The sequence below is a fragment of the Oenanthe melanoleuca genome, chromosome 1A (genome assembly GCF_029582105.1).
Source record: "Oenanthe melanoleuca isolate GR-GAL-2019-014 chromosome 1A, OMel1.0, whole genome shotgun sequence".
NCBI classification, from domain to species: domain Eukaryota; kingdom Metazoa; phylum Chordata; class Aves; order Passeriformes; family Muscicapidae; genus Oenanthe; species Oenanthe melanoleuca.
In genome coordinates, this window is record NC_079334.1 from 16,662,754 (window position 1) to 16,677,804 (window position 15,051).

The 15,051-nt window shown below is 39.2% G+C and overlaps 1 protein-coding gene across 3 annotated transcripts in view; it reads left to right on the forward strand.

The window, feature by feature from the left end:
• IPO8 (importin 8) overlaps positions 1-14,444 on the forward strand; it is a 48,827-nt gene extending 34,383 nt beyond the window's left edge. Inside the window, exons 22-26 of one of the 3 annotated variants that reach the window (XM_056513303.1) lie at positions 2,034-2,239; positions 3,650-3,886; positions 4,555-4,671; positions 4,769-4,829; positions 5,342-5,431. In XM_056513303.1, the coding sequence (XP_056369278.1) occupies positions 2,034-2,239; positions 3,650-3,886; positions 4,555-4,671; positions 4,769-4,791 (583 nt within the window). In that variant the 3' untranslated portion in view covers positions 4,792-4,829; positions 5,342-5,431. Of the gene's footprint in view, positions 1-2,033; positions 2,294-3,649; positions 3,887-4,554; positions 4,672-4,768; positions 4,830-5,341 lie in introns of those variants that run through there. The other 2 variants (XM_056513295.1, XM_056513312.1) reach the window with 2 other exon arrangements.
• Positions 14,445-15,051: the final 607 nt, after the last annotated feature.

Below are 15,051 nucleotides of genomic sequence, written 5' to 3' on the forward strand. Positions count from 1 at the left end.
TGTGGCTGAAATTGCTTCTTTGTACATTTGGGTCTCGAAGAAATTTCATGACTTCCCAGTGTCAACATGCAGGATAGAAATCTTGTGCATAGATCACAGAAATTTGGTCACACTTGGATGACAGTGCTGACACAAAGAGGAGAAATTTTTTTCCATTTGTACTTGCTCTAAGCACAACTATCCAAATAACAGCTATCCTTCATTTATAGATAGCATTATCTTTAGCTTGGCTTTTGGTCTGCAAAATGTCAACATGAGAGCAAATAGCTTGTTTTCAACATGAAGGAGTAAGTAATTTCAGCTGAGAGGAGTAAGGGATTTATTTTTTTTTTCATGAAAGCAGACCCCTTCCTCTATCTCCCTGGCTGGTTTGTATGCCCTCTTTTGTGTTCCATTCCATCTGAAAAGAAAGGATTATGGTTACAGGAACGCTCTGTTCTGCATGCGCTTTGGTGCATTTTTCAACACCTGTAACCAAGCAGCCAAACCCAATGTGACAAAATGTGTCATTTGATATCCTGGTTGACTTTGTTGTTCTTGGAAGGTCTGCTGGGATCATAATGTTCTGCATGGTCATATATAATTTATTTTTGTTGTCAACTGCTCTTGAGAATGAATCACTTCAGTAAATCCTGACGGGACTAACAACATGGGAGGTGTCATGAAATCCCTCCAGATCTCTAACCTTATTTAAGTACAAGTAAAGTTCAGAAAGCTGCAGTACAGGATTGTGCTACTTAAAGGATGTAATAGTTCAGTAGCATGTTATATAGGAACTTTGGTAATTAAATGCTAAGCAGTAAAAGCTGTATTTCTGTAGTGATTTTGGAAGTGGTGGATTGAGCTGGTCCCCCTGTTAGCTTTGTTGCAGCCTGTGGTGACCATCTCATTTCTTCTCTCTCAACTTCCATTCTCTTCATTCCAAAGTAAAACTGGTTCAGTAATGGAAGTATCCCAAGAGTTTAGAGGATGGCCATTTTCTGCCAGCTCTGGAGGTTTGCTTGGGAGTAGGCACTACCTATCTTGGAGAAGGTTTGCACAGAAGCTGTCAGCATCAAACTGAATAGTTCAAACAAAAAAAAGCTCCTCTCAAGGCCATAATAACAGAATACTATAATGTTAGCTCCAGGTTGAATACTTCCGATGATTCCAGTAAAGGTGAACCAAAGAGTATCTGCAGAGGCATTTAGAGATTTTTTTTCCATCTTGTTTGCACAAATTTCTGTTTCTGGAAGTGAAAATAAATTCTTATGATTAAAAGCATAAGTTCTTACCTAGTTTCCTGACTATGGCCACATAAAGATCTTTCTGCTACTAATTCAATGTATTTCTTTCCCTTCAATTGTCTGTTTGTTTTAGTGGAGGTCTACTCATTTGAAAGTTGCCAGTTTGAGTATACTGCCAGTTATGCTTGATAAGATGGAATTATTTCCCTGCTTTCACCAGAGTTAGCAATGTGTCTCAAGGTAGCATTAGAACTTATATATTGAAATATGTACAAGACAGCCATTCTGATGGATTTCTCGTAATTTAACTTCAGCTGTCCCTGGGGCATTCCATAAATGCACCCTGCGATTCAAGCACTCCCACTTATCATTGTTCTTCGCTAATAGTTTTTGCCAATTTCCATCCCTGGAACAGTACTTCTATCAAATCCAAGGCAAATTAATTTTCCATCCTATTTAATAATGATAATCTGTATCAAATGCTTTATTAAAGACAAGATAGTCTACATAATTATTAAACAGTATTTATTTAGCATTACAAATGTTACATTTGGTAATCAGAAAAAGTTGCTCCAGGAATTTGACCACTGCTTGAAAGATGTTTATTTGTTATTGGACGACTACTTTCCAGTGGGAAACTTGATTCAGAATGAAGAAAATAGCTTGTATAGGATCTTTGAACATAGACTTTGAACACAGCCTCTGAGATATTGTCTTCTGCCATGTAAAGCACCAGGATTTTAGTTTTCTCTGTATATCCTTGCAGTGAAAATCTGTTTTTTGTATAACAATTGTGTCATGTTTCAGACTCCATGACAGAAAGATGTGTATAATAGGACTGAGCATCCTAATGGAATTGCAGAACAGACCACCTGCAGTGGATGCTGTGGCTGCCCAGATTGTTCCTTCAATCCTCCTCCTCTTCCTGGGCTTAAAACAAGTTTGCGCCTCACGAGAGCTCACAGAACATGAGGATCATGCTAAAGATGAAAAACACTTTGCAGAAGATAATGGTAAAATCTCCCCTTTTCACATTGTGGATTTTGTCTGGATTTAATTTAAAGGGGGTAAGAAATTGCAGTTCGTTTTTAAGACTCGTTAGTCTGCTGAAAATAGCTCGGCTTACTGGGTGCTTGAAATTCCACCTTTGGAGTTGATTTTCCTCCCAGATTGTAATAAAAATGTTTTATGGTGTAACAGCTAACATTTTGTATAAGGGTAATATTGGTTCAGGAGTAACTTGCAGGTCTACTCTGCTGGGTTGTCAGTATGCCCTGTCTTCTCACATAGGCAGCAGGAGTTTGCCAGGACTCTTCTAGGTATATTCTTTCTCCGTGGAAAGAAGCTGTTTGAAAGACCTTTTTGACTGAATTTTGAAGGAGATCCTGGCGGGTCTTCTTTGTCCAAATGGAAAGTTGTTTGTAGAGTGGGGTTTGAGACAGCTGAGGTTCTTTGAACACACAGGCATCTGACCTCTGTGTCTACCAGAAGAGAAGAAACATCAAAGAATGCCTTACAGAGGGAATTGTGGGGAGGGAATTATGCACAGCATTGCAAGCAAATGTGCTTGACAAGGAGTGGATGTTATGAGGTGTGAAAATTAGATTGGATGTTAGCAGATTATGTAATCCACTCACATTTCACCCATGGTTGTTCTTCTCAATACATAGGAATATAGTATTAAACAGCACAGGAATATAGTATGAAACAGCACAGGAATATTCAAATCTCTGTCCCATGATTCAGTCCCTGCTTGCTGCATCTATAGTCATCTTTATTCTTTCTAACTGTTAACACAGGAAGAGCTGCAGGTTTGGAAATGAAGGTTTTGGTTTTTTTGAGTCTTGATTATAAGTCAGAAATACTTTTCCTTAAATAAGAAAGAGCAGTATTTAGAATTGCAGGTTGCAGTTGCATTTAGTTCAGGGGGTCATAGTTTCATAAGCATAACGGAAGATAATACCAACTTAATGTGTTGGTTTAAGTTGTTCAAATAAGGCCACACTCAAGAGAAGGCAGAGAGTTGGTCTACAGATGGATTTCTTGTGGTTTAATGTACATTTGTGAATTCTATGCGAGTCCCTGTAATTTAAAAAGCAGAGTGATTGGACCATTTAATGGAAGACATTTCCTCAAAAATTTTGGACCCTGTAATTGCACAATGCATAAATGAAAGAAGAAAAAAGATGGCAGCTTCACGTTCCCCAGGTCTGTGTAGAAACAAAAGTTTACTTGATCTTGAATGTAGGAAATGTTTTAACAGCTTCATTTTTCTAAGACTTGGAAGGTTGTGGGGAAAGGGTGTTAACAGACAGTTCCCTTTCCAGCCAAAACCTAGATTTACTGATTGTTTTTAATTCATAAGTCATTGTTTCCTTGTAGTTTTAAACTTTGTTTTACAAAAAGTATCAATGCTTTTGCAGAAGAGATACCAAGTGATGAGGATGAGACAAATGAAGTGAGCCAGGCAATGCAAGAGAACCACGGTGGAGGAGGAGGTGGCAATGCTGGAGGTGGAGGGGAAGAGGATGAAGAAGATGATGATGATGATGACTGGGATGAAGATGCATTGGAAGAGACTGCTCTTGAAGGGTTCAGCACACCTCTTGACCTTGAAAATGGTGTCGATGAATATCAGTTTTTTACACAAGCACTTCTAAGTATGTGTTTGCTGGTCAGCAGAATGATATAACATGATGAAATAGTTTGGAGATATTTATGGTCATCACTGGGGAAAACCCTTTTCTTTGTTACGAGTAATAGTTTAGGTTACTAAAACTGTAAAATGTGATCTTGCTTTCTAATGTTAGTCATACTATTTTTTTTGCTTACTAGTGCTGTAAAAAACAAAGGGTAACAAATATAGCCAGAGGTTAATTCTCTTCATGTTCTCCCTCAGAATTTTTCAATCACAGCCTAAATAAGTAGAGTTTGGTTACTAGAGGGACTCCTATATAGGGAAATACTTGTCACCTTCTAGATGTTAATGGGGAAATTATTTTCTCCCTTTCCTGTGTCACTAATCCTGTTGCTTGTAGTTTTCATGAGAATTTTAAACGAGGTTAAATTCACATTGTCCATGAATAATGGCCACATGGTTAACTTTCTGTTTCAGAAAGCAGAGGATCTAATTAAGTTCCCCAAAATGGATTGCCTCTGTTAGAGTGGGAATTCTGTGCAAAGAAAACCATCAGAAATACTGATCTTGTTTTGCAGTGCAGATTCTGTTTTAAAACCAACCAGAATTTCCATGTATTTCATTTTGTTATTCTGAAATGAGCTTGTATGTAAGCTGACGATCACTTGTGCTCCATTGCTGCCCTGACAGCGGTGCAGAGCCGGGACGCAGCCTGGTACCATTCCCTGACCTCGCCGCTGAGCGAGGATCAGAAGAAACAGCTGCAGGAGATATACACATTAGCAGAGCACCGGAGAACTGCTGCAGGTGAGTCACTTCCCTGGGCCCCTTTCAGCTGTTGCAGAGATGTTGGAACTGATTCTTATCTGTAACAACAACCTCTGTGCTAATTAACGTTTTCTAGGAAGCGTGAGCAGGATATCATGATTACATTATTCCTTGCCTGGAAGTGTGTGTTATTCAGAGTAAGTTTACTGTTGTTTCTAATTAATTGCCTTCTCATTGACTTGTGCTGCTGCTTGAACAGGGTATGAACTAATTTTACACTATCTGACATTTGAAATGAAGGACAAATTAGGGCAGTATCTATCTGCAGCCAGGCATTTGATGAAGATTACTATCAACTGTTATGCATTTAATAGTTTTCTAACTTTTTAACTACTTGTATTGCCCTTGCAGTTAGTGTGAGGTTTTAGATGTGTAGAAAGCTTGCATCATGGAAAATAAATCTGCAGAATAGTGTAGCATAGACTGATTCAGTAAAGAATTAATTTCTCAGCTCTGTTGTAAAGATGTGCACATTTATGCCTTTAGGGGAAACCTGAGTGTAATTTATTCCTGTCATTGCATTTAGGGAATAAAATTTTGACTCAGCTGAAGAGTTTTTTCATAACTTTTCATTCTTAGCTGAGCTGTAGTCTCTGACAAAGGTATGCTCTATAGACTATTTTTCATATTCTTTTTCTTTGAATTCTAGAGGCTAAGACAATAGAACAACAAAGCGGCTACACATTTGACAACAAAGGACTGATCACGGCATTTAATTTTGCTGGAAATACTCCCGGTGGCAACTGAAGGATTGGCTACAAAGGTCAATGGGAAGGGTCTCATCATTACATTTTCTTGAAACCACCGTGACTCCTGAGTGATGGGGAGGGTAATTTAATGCTGCTGAAGGTTTTCTGGAAAATAGTGGTGTGCTTCCCCCACCAGAATGCTCTTTCTAACCAGCTACTGTAATGTACAAGTTCTTGTGGTGTTTTTATAATTTGATGGACTGAAAGGAAACGTTTGTCCTCAAGGAACCTGGATGACCGGGAGGGGCCAGGCTGCATCTAATTGAGTTGCACTTCTCAGGTTTTTGCTGTGCAGAATTGATAGATTCATATGGATAACAGTGCCTTCTGTTGTACATGGATTGCCTGAACAAATGGATTTTGGAGTGCATTATAATTTTTTAAGTGTAAGGACATTTCTTGATACACTGTAAGCCTTGGTTCCATGTTTTCCATTCATCTGCTGTTCACGGTTCGGTTTAATTGTTTGTTGGTTGCATACAAATTGCTGGGTTCAGAATATTAGCACATCTTCCCTGTTTGGTGCAGACCAAATGTGTAGAGGGAGGTGTCTATTGGAGTTGCAATGCATACAGTGGTTATGTCAAAGGGTCTTAACAACATGGCTGGTTTTCCCTTGTTGCAGTAGTCTTAAATTTCTCTTAGCCATGAATTCAATTCACTTGAGTTACAATGACTTGCCTGGCAGGTGGCTACCCTAAACCTACATCAATATTAGCTCCTGCCTGGACAAGTGGTGTCGCCCTCTCATGTAGATGTTCTACATGACGACTTGTTTCTGCTATTATTGATAGATATTGGATTATACATGAGATAATCTCTTTGGTTTTTATTCATTCATTACCATTCCAGTGGTAGTACTGAATAATGTGGTACAAAATATTTGCAATATTTTATTTATTTTGATAGAAGAAGAACAGCTTCAAACTTACTTCTTACTGTTACACACTGTGATTGTATTTCTGGTCTACATTGCAGCTGGTTATTCTTGTTCCATGCTGAAATTTCTTTATTTGACAGATTTTTTTTTTTCCTAAACTTTGAAGACTGGTTTCACCAGTAGAGGTTTAGACTAGATATTAGGAAAAATTTCCTCGTGGGAAATTTTGGGACGGGTTGCCCAGGGAAGTGGGAAGAATCAACATCCCTGAAGTGTTTTAACAACACGTGTATGTGGCACTTAGGGACAGGGTTTAGCAGTGAATGCAGGGTTAACAGTTGTGCTTGATCTTAGAGGTCTTTTCCAACCTAAAGGGTTCTATAGAACAAGGTGTTTGTGAAGAAGTTCATTTAGAGAGGAAGTGATAGTGCCCCTCCTTTAGGTCTGCTGGAATCACAGTGATGTAGCAAAAAGCAGTAGGGGTACTTTAGAATGTGAAGTTTGGACTGGAGATACAACCTTTAGGCCAGATTTTGTCTCTGTGTATTAATTTCTTTATGATTATTCACCAATCAGTTTTAAACACATACTAATAATCTGTTCCTTTACAGCAGTGTCCCAAATAAAAAGTCTTTCCCGTACCCCATAAAATTTTCCACAGCTACAGTAAATTACAGACTGCTGGCCCTGTGCAGTGTTGAAGCTTTCATTTTGTCATTCTGGTTGAGTCTGATAAATCTGAGGCACTCTATACCTTGGCTTCTGGAAAAGGCCAGAGGATCTCTGCCTGTTCCTTGTGGAGTGTTCCTAACCTGGCATCTGTGGGGCAGAATGTTCCCTACGCTTTCCTGTTTCCTGCACCTTTGTGTCAGACTCTAAGCCTGTTTCTGTGCCCCTGCTTTCTTTCCTTTTTTTGCCTTCCTCTACTCAGCAGCTACAGAGTCAAGTTGGCCTGGTTCATGTAGGTTTTTCACTGATGCTACTTAATAGCAACAGTGAAAATGTCTCGTTTTTAGGCCTGTTGTACATGCGGAAAATTGTGAGAATTCCAGGGTCCGTATTTCCAAAAGGGAGCAATCTGTTGAGCTTCATTGGACAGACTCTTTAAGGTCAAGCAGCAGAGGGCCAGAATATCCTTAATTTTAAATGTCAGGTTATGAAACTTACAGGTCACTTGCTTATTTAGGCTAGGGGATATATTGACTGAGACAGTAAGTAGGAAAGCAGTTTGTTGGGGAGTTTATCAGAAGCCACAGAAATTTTGTAATGATTCACAAATTTAAGAAATGGTTTTTTGGAAGTTAAGGGCACTGGTGACTTCTCTCTTACCTGTCAATTGAAGTTATGTATTTGGCAGGTAAACTGTTTAAGTCCTTTATTATTTTATTAGAAGAAACAAGACTGTCAGGTTGGGTTTCTTTCAAAGCCCATTTTCCTTCTCTGTACTGGCATGCAGAGTAGAAGGTGGATTTATTTTGCTTCTGCTAATGAGGTTGCTTGCACAGTCACACGCTAATATTAAGGAGTTGATGTGTTCAAGGTAAAATCTGCTTTTGAATAGCATCATCTTGGTGTCACTCATCTGAACTATGGGTGCTCCCTAGTTCTGCTTCTTGCATACTTTTCAAATCAACTGCCAAGAAAATTTCATCCAGATGTTTTACACAAGAGTTTAATCAGCAGTGTGGAGTCGGGAATCTTTGTTATCTGTTTTGCAGTGGGGTCAGAGATGTCTGAGGGAATGGCATGTAAAAAGGTTAAATGCCTTTCCCTTCCCAGAAGATTCATGAGCAAATGTTTCTACCGGCAAAAGCAAACGTTAATTATTTTATTCCTTTTTTTTTGAAAAGGGTTTTCATCCAAAAAGATTTATTAGGCTCTGGCCTCCACTTTAGCATGTGGTTTTCTTTTAACATGGTAAATACCCATTTGTACGTGATCATAAATAGGTAATGGATTTTAGGTGTTTCTTTCTGATCTGTGTCCAGCTTTGTATTACATTAAAGGGAGAATAATACAAATGTGCATTTACTGTCTCACTTTGAGGCCAAGGTAATCGTGGAATATCGGATACCAGCACTGCCAACCAAGCATGATGTATTTGCCATTGGAAGGACAGAGAATCATGAATGTATTGCAAAATAAAACAAAGGCTGATAACTGGTGACTTATGTTGCCCCATGCCCATATTCCCAAAGTGTAAAGATGATCCATGTGGGCACCACAGTGGCTTTTCATAGGAAATTAGTGTTATGGGGGTTATAATCATAGCAAATGTCAACTTACATAAGCTGCTTTTCCAGATAAAATTAACTGATCCTGGGTGTTGAACTGCATATGCTGTTTTGTCACTTCTAAAAGGAAAATAAGAATCACCACGTTTGGCTGCCTCTTTTTGCTGTCTCTCTTTCAGCATTGAAGTACATTGCTTGCTTTCATTACAGAGCAGAATCTTTAATCAAAATGGCCAGCTCCAGGAAGAGTGCAGAATATCAAGCTGAGGAAAAGGTTAAAAAACACTCAAACCTCAACAATCCCCCAAAACCCACATGTATGCAATCTGACTGAAATGAATGTGCTTTGTGAGTGTTAAGTCAAAATATTTAAAGAATGTCACACAAAATGATATTGTGAGATTCTTTGCTTTAGAGCAAAAGGCTGCCTGTGGGGTGTCAGGGAGCCGTGAAATGCCTGCTTTAGGATATGCTGTTTGTCTTGAAGTCCTGGCAGTTTGTGACCCTGGATTCCATCATACATTGTAGAGGAGAGATGGTAGGACAGTAGAGGACTTTTTTTCTTACTGCAAAGCCAGAGTCTGTTTTGAGATTGTGTTGAACCAAAGGAATTGTAGACAACATGAATGATTAACTGTCCTTTTTCCAGAATACTTTTCTGTCTTTTTCTTCCCTCCTTTTCTTCTTTTGTCTGCCACAATGTTATTGGATATTTCAGGGAATTTTCAAAATACCTGAAAAGGTAAACCTTAAACAATTTTTATAAAATCTTTTTCTTGAAGCAATGCAGTTTATCACTTGCATTTCTCTCTGTAGAGCAGTCTCCCATTTGACATCTACAGATGATACAGAACTTCAAAAATCCCTCACTTGTGCCTGTGATTTGATGAACCTCTCTGTGATTTACTCCTTAATATGGGCACTTTGAAATCCCCACACCTTGTGCTGAAATTTTCTCAAAGGATAGGCAAAAATGCACTATATAATGAAGTACCCAGTCCTCATTCTGAGATATGCCCCAGTCAATCTTTTGTTAATATTTGGCAGTCTGGTGCTCAGTTCCTCAAGGATCTCTGTTTCTGCTTGAGGACATTCTTTGAGTCCAGGAGTCTGTCTCTGCAGGGAGGCACGGAATAGATTTTTCCTCACTGCAGAACAGCATCCAGTAGGCATGGCTATGAACTCCTTCATCTTAGGAGTGAAAATAGTGTTCTTTTCCCGGGGATATCAGGTTTTAATTCCAGGTGGGATACAGCAGAGATGCATGTTCCCGCTGTGTTTAAGGAAGCCAGACACTATTCCAGATACCAGAAAGTCTCAGCATAAAGCCATATCATAAAGAAGGTTGTGTGAACACACCAAGCTGCTTGCTTTGGACACCTCTTCCACTGCTACTACTTTTGTAAAACCAATCAAGGAAAGCCAGTGTAAAATGAAAGAAAAATTAAAGCAGTGCTTGGGCACTAGACAGGCAGAAACTTCCTGGCCTGTGGCTCTATTTCTGATACTCACTGCAAATACACACAGATACTCTTCAAATACAATATGCATCATCTGTATGGATGTCAGTACCCTGACTGACAACCATTAATGAGAGATGAACAGTTGTTGTGTGATTTTTCTCTGGCAGAGATCAGATGCATCCCTTTAAAAAGACTGGAAACTGCTTGTCCTGACTGAAATGCAATCACCAACATGAGAAACTCAGTGGGATTGCAATCTCTCTTAAAGATTATCAGCATACCTCCTAAAGGGCTACTGAAGTGCTCTTTGTCTAGTGAGCTGGCAGATGAACTCCTCTTGGACTAGAAGAGTTATGGGGAACACCAATTCAGAGAGAATCTGCAGGCATATGTGTGGTTGTGATGTATTGGGAAAGGATCCATCTAAATTCAGGGGATGCTTTTGATATGATCTGAGATCTGCAGCATTCCCAATGTTGCCTAAGTCTTCTATAGAAGTGCCCAAGAACTTTGTCCCATGCCTCCCTTTGGGAAGAGAATGTACTTGGGCAGCCCCAAATTTGGTGTGATGTTTTGAATTTGACATCAGAAAGCGATTTTGATTACAAGTGTTTTGTAACAGAAAAATGAAGTGGAAATGGTATATTAATGCTAGAATTCTCTTTGTAGGCTGTATAGAGGTTCACAGTTTAAGTGTTTGGCTCTGTTCATGGTGGGGTAGGAGTTAAACTTTCAGATACATGGATTTCTCCAATGTGAATACAGCAGTGTCGGCTGCAGGATTCACCTGAGTGACAGGGGCTGCCTGCTGGAGTATCTGGGTTATGTTACATGAAGTGAAATGCAAAAACTGTAAAATTACTTGATCATTAAAGCTGTTGAGCAACAAAAATTTTCTTGAAATGAGATTTTGAGATTATTCTCAGGTACGTTTTAATTTTCATGTTTCATGCCCTTATACAAAGTGCAAGATTTCTGCACATCGTGGAGGCCTGTTCATTTCTCACAGAACTGTTTAACTGTTGAAGGCATTTATCCAAGAATTGTTCCTCATTTTTAGGTATTTTCACCATGTTTGTTAGTGAAGTTGCACATATCCCTTTTTCACCACTTTTCATGCACAGAGATCTTGGAAACGAACTTAACAAAAGGAAGAACAGTGCTTTGGAAAGAGAAGATTATGCATAAACGGGTTATTTTTAGAAAACAGCTGTGGCTTCTGAAGGAAATACGAAACCGTAAATATTTATACAAAAGTGCATGAGGTAAAGAAATTAATGTAAGACAATATAAGCAAGACACGTTCTTTGATCACAGCTGTAGTGTTTCTTTTTCATTGCCAAATAATGTGTGATACTTGCTTTTGATTGCATGTGCTGTTGGAATAATGCCTAACATAAATCACATGAAATGTTTTGGGGGCTTAAAAAGAGACCAAAGAGGCCATGCACATTTCTTTTGATACTAAAAGCAAAGAGGTGAGCCCAGCACTGCTGTGACTGGAGGGAACCTGCTATGTGCTACATTAGCAGGTTGAATTGCAGGATCATCACCTTTGTAAAAAGCCTGAAATACTACACTGTTGGTTGGCTTCGAGGGCAAGAATTGACAAATGCAAAGCATGCATTGATGACAAGAAGAACCTCTTTCTAGCTTAAAGAATTCTGTACAGTGTTCTCTTAAGCTGTGCTGAATTTGCTTTAAAAACAGTAATAAATCTTATTGCTTAGGTTGAATGTTACATCTGTTGTGCATTTATATGGGAAGAATAATATTTCTTAAAAAAATGTAACATGCCACCTACCAAGGAGCCAAATATCATTTTATAGCTGCTTTTCATACAGCCATAAAGTGTCTTTGCAAGAACACCCAAGAATTAATTTTAAACAAATGTGTGTGTTATTCAGAGTTAATATGTGCATTTGTAGCAGTGTGTTTGTTAATCTCTGACTTGTGAAGGCAGCTGTTCATTTACACACATTGGCTGTGAAAGAACATAACTGATGTTTGACGCGGAACATCTGAACACAATTCTCAAAATACCAAACTAGTGAAAATAGTCATCTGCAACAGAGCTTTGACCAGTCTTCTGTGCATGGAATTCATAAAGAAGACACTTTTACCAGGCTTCCATGGGACAAGAAATGAATTTTCCAGGCTGGAACTGCAAGCCTAATGTTTGTATTGGTGGAGTATTTCTATGGTGGTGAGTTACTGAAGTAGCCTGTTTGCTGAATTGCATTGTTTGATAATGCTTATCCTTTACTGTATGGGCCACTTCTGTGTATCCTCCTTAGTCTGTCTCTCTAAAAGTAGTGCTTGGTGGTCCATGTTTTTTAACTAGGGAGATTGAATTAGTGTAGTTTGCCCAAAGCCATAGCAATGTGTTGCAGCTGGCATGAGAAATTAAAATTCTGGCTCTGTGTAAGTGCCTGGGAGTTTTGCTATTGGCTCTAACCATCTAGGATTTTACCCATGCAATTTGCTAGGTCCTGGTGTTTGGATCACTGCTAACACCTTCCACAGAAGCTCTGCCAGAGCATACTTAATTTATGAAATTGCTCAGCAACAGCGAGTTCCACTATTGAACTGCAATTTTAATTGGTCTAGCAGTGACACTGTTTAATTGCATTTTGTGTGGGTTGCTTGGTATGACAAGCTCTTCTGGAGAAAAAAATGGTTGTCAGCAAGGTGATGAATGACATCCCAATTGCTAATTCCCCTTGAGGCTTTGAAGTGAACCTGATGGATTGGAAGCAGAACTCCAGATGACTGGCGGTATCATCTGGGCCATATGTGAGGGTGCAGATTGGGAAGCCCCTCTGCAGGTATTAACAAACATCCTGGATTGGTTGTGAGCTTGTAGGTTGTTGTTTCCACTTCTAACAGGCTCTGAAGAGCATATTTACTACTGAAGTAAATATTTGGCTCCTATGCTGCCTCCTGCCCTCTGACAGCATTAGTCTTTTTTGGACTAGAATCACATTCTTAATCTGAATTTTAACTCCCAGTGTCTTAAAATGGTAACTTGTTTCATTTGGTCCCCAGAAAGGGTGAAATAAGGTCAATGTTTGCTTTTTCTTGTTGCTAGGTATGTTAAATGAACAATTTAAATAATTTAATTACCCATTTGATTAAATTACTGGGACTTTACCCAATGTCATGCAGTTTCCTGCTGAATTTTTTTTTTCAGGCAGAGCTCACACTACATGGTATTGTGTGCACATCAGGAAAGCTCTCCATAGTTACATAAATAAGATTCCGAGCAAAATGCAGGGTATGGAAAGGTCATATCAGTATATGAATAATGGATTTTTTTCCTTTTTTATTAAATACTTCTATCTCTCAGCACCTTGTGGAGCAGAATATGCAAGTACAACAACTAAGGGTGCCTGAAGAAGTTTATATTAAATAGAAATACTCCATACTTTCTTTTTGCACAACGTACCTTGCCTCGCACCTGCCTGCCCTGAGAGGTTGTTTTGCAAAAAGTGGTAATAGTGCCAAATGTCTGCATCTTTGTGTAGGGAATTTGAGCACAACCATGGGGCTGGCACTGGGCTCTCAGAGGCAGTTGTGCTCTGCAAGAGCTGTGTCCTCACAGGGAGAGCACACCCTGTGTCTCATGTTCCTACTCCCGTAAGGATCTTCCTGGAGGATACAGGGGGTTAAACAAAGCTGCGGTAAGAGTCATCAGAGAACAGTGCAGTGCATCTGACTGTGCACTGAACTGAACTGGTTATCACCTTCCTTTGCTATGTATAGACCACTCAGAAATGTGTCAGCGTGAGGTGAGATTAAACAGAAACATGGAGTCTAGTTCCTCAGTGTGACAAGGATCATAATTCTGCCAAACAAGAATCAACTCAGTTAGGGTGAACAGCATGATTAGCTCAATTTCTATTACTGTTTTTGAGAAAAACTGATGAGTAGCTGTCTGCACCGTTGTGATGAAGGAAAACAAAAAGCCAGCCTGGCCAAGAGGGAATCCATGCACAAGAAATACCCTGGACATTGATTTCACTGGAACAGCAAGCATGGAAATCGCTGCAAAGAAGAGCGATTACTCCAAATGTTCAGTTACAGAGTATTTATCCCAATGCATTGTTAATCAAAAGGTTTACTGATTACATGAAGGAAGGACTAAGGTAAAGAGGTTGCAAATGCTTTCCTGTTGTGCTCCTCTGATATGTAAATGCTTTGGAACCCGGGGCTGTCTGAGCCACCAGGCTGGAGACTCTAAAAGAACTTTCATGGCTGCCAAAGGTTGTTCTGTCAATAAGAGAGAATGCTGCACAGTCTCAGGCTACCTCAGTTACTGTGGTTGCTTCTTCCTAAGTCTGGTTAAGGCTCATTTGATTTTATTGTTTGATGGGATTTTCTGTTGGTGATTGATATTCTCCTAATAAAATAAGCAAACCATTGACCCTGTGTGGCTGAAGTAGCAGCTGTTTTTGGTAGCACATCATGCCTGGCTGCCTATTGCAGAAAAAGTGCTTGTGTTCATCTCTGTCTGTTCTGATTAGGCTTTATTATCCTCTCACTTTGCTGTCTATTCTGCAGCTTTGCAATGCAGTGACCTTCTGGGGCATCAGGATGTTGTCTTAGATCTTCAGATTCTGCTTTTTGTAAACATGGAAATCTTCTCACTTAATTGTGATTCTGGATTCCTCCATCCTCTTCTCACACGTGCACCTCTTGGGGGTTTGTGATCTGCTGAATTAGGAAGAACTGTGGAGTGGTGCTATATTTTTCTCTCAATAGATACTCCCATAAAGCATGGATCATGAGATTCTCTTACTGTTCTCTTTTTTTCTTCATGTAAAATGTTTTCAAATAGTTTTTGTGCAATTTTTTTTCAGTGTTTCAGGACCAAATTACTGAATCAAGGCCCAAATCCTCATATGATGAAATTCTGTAACTGTATTACAGGTTAGAAAATATATAGAAAACATGGAGAAAATACATCCAAGATTAACTATGACAATAAAAAGGCAGTATTGATTTACTTATAAATTGTAAATACTGAGTAT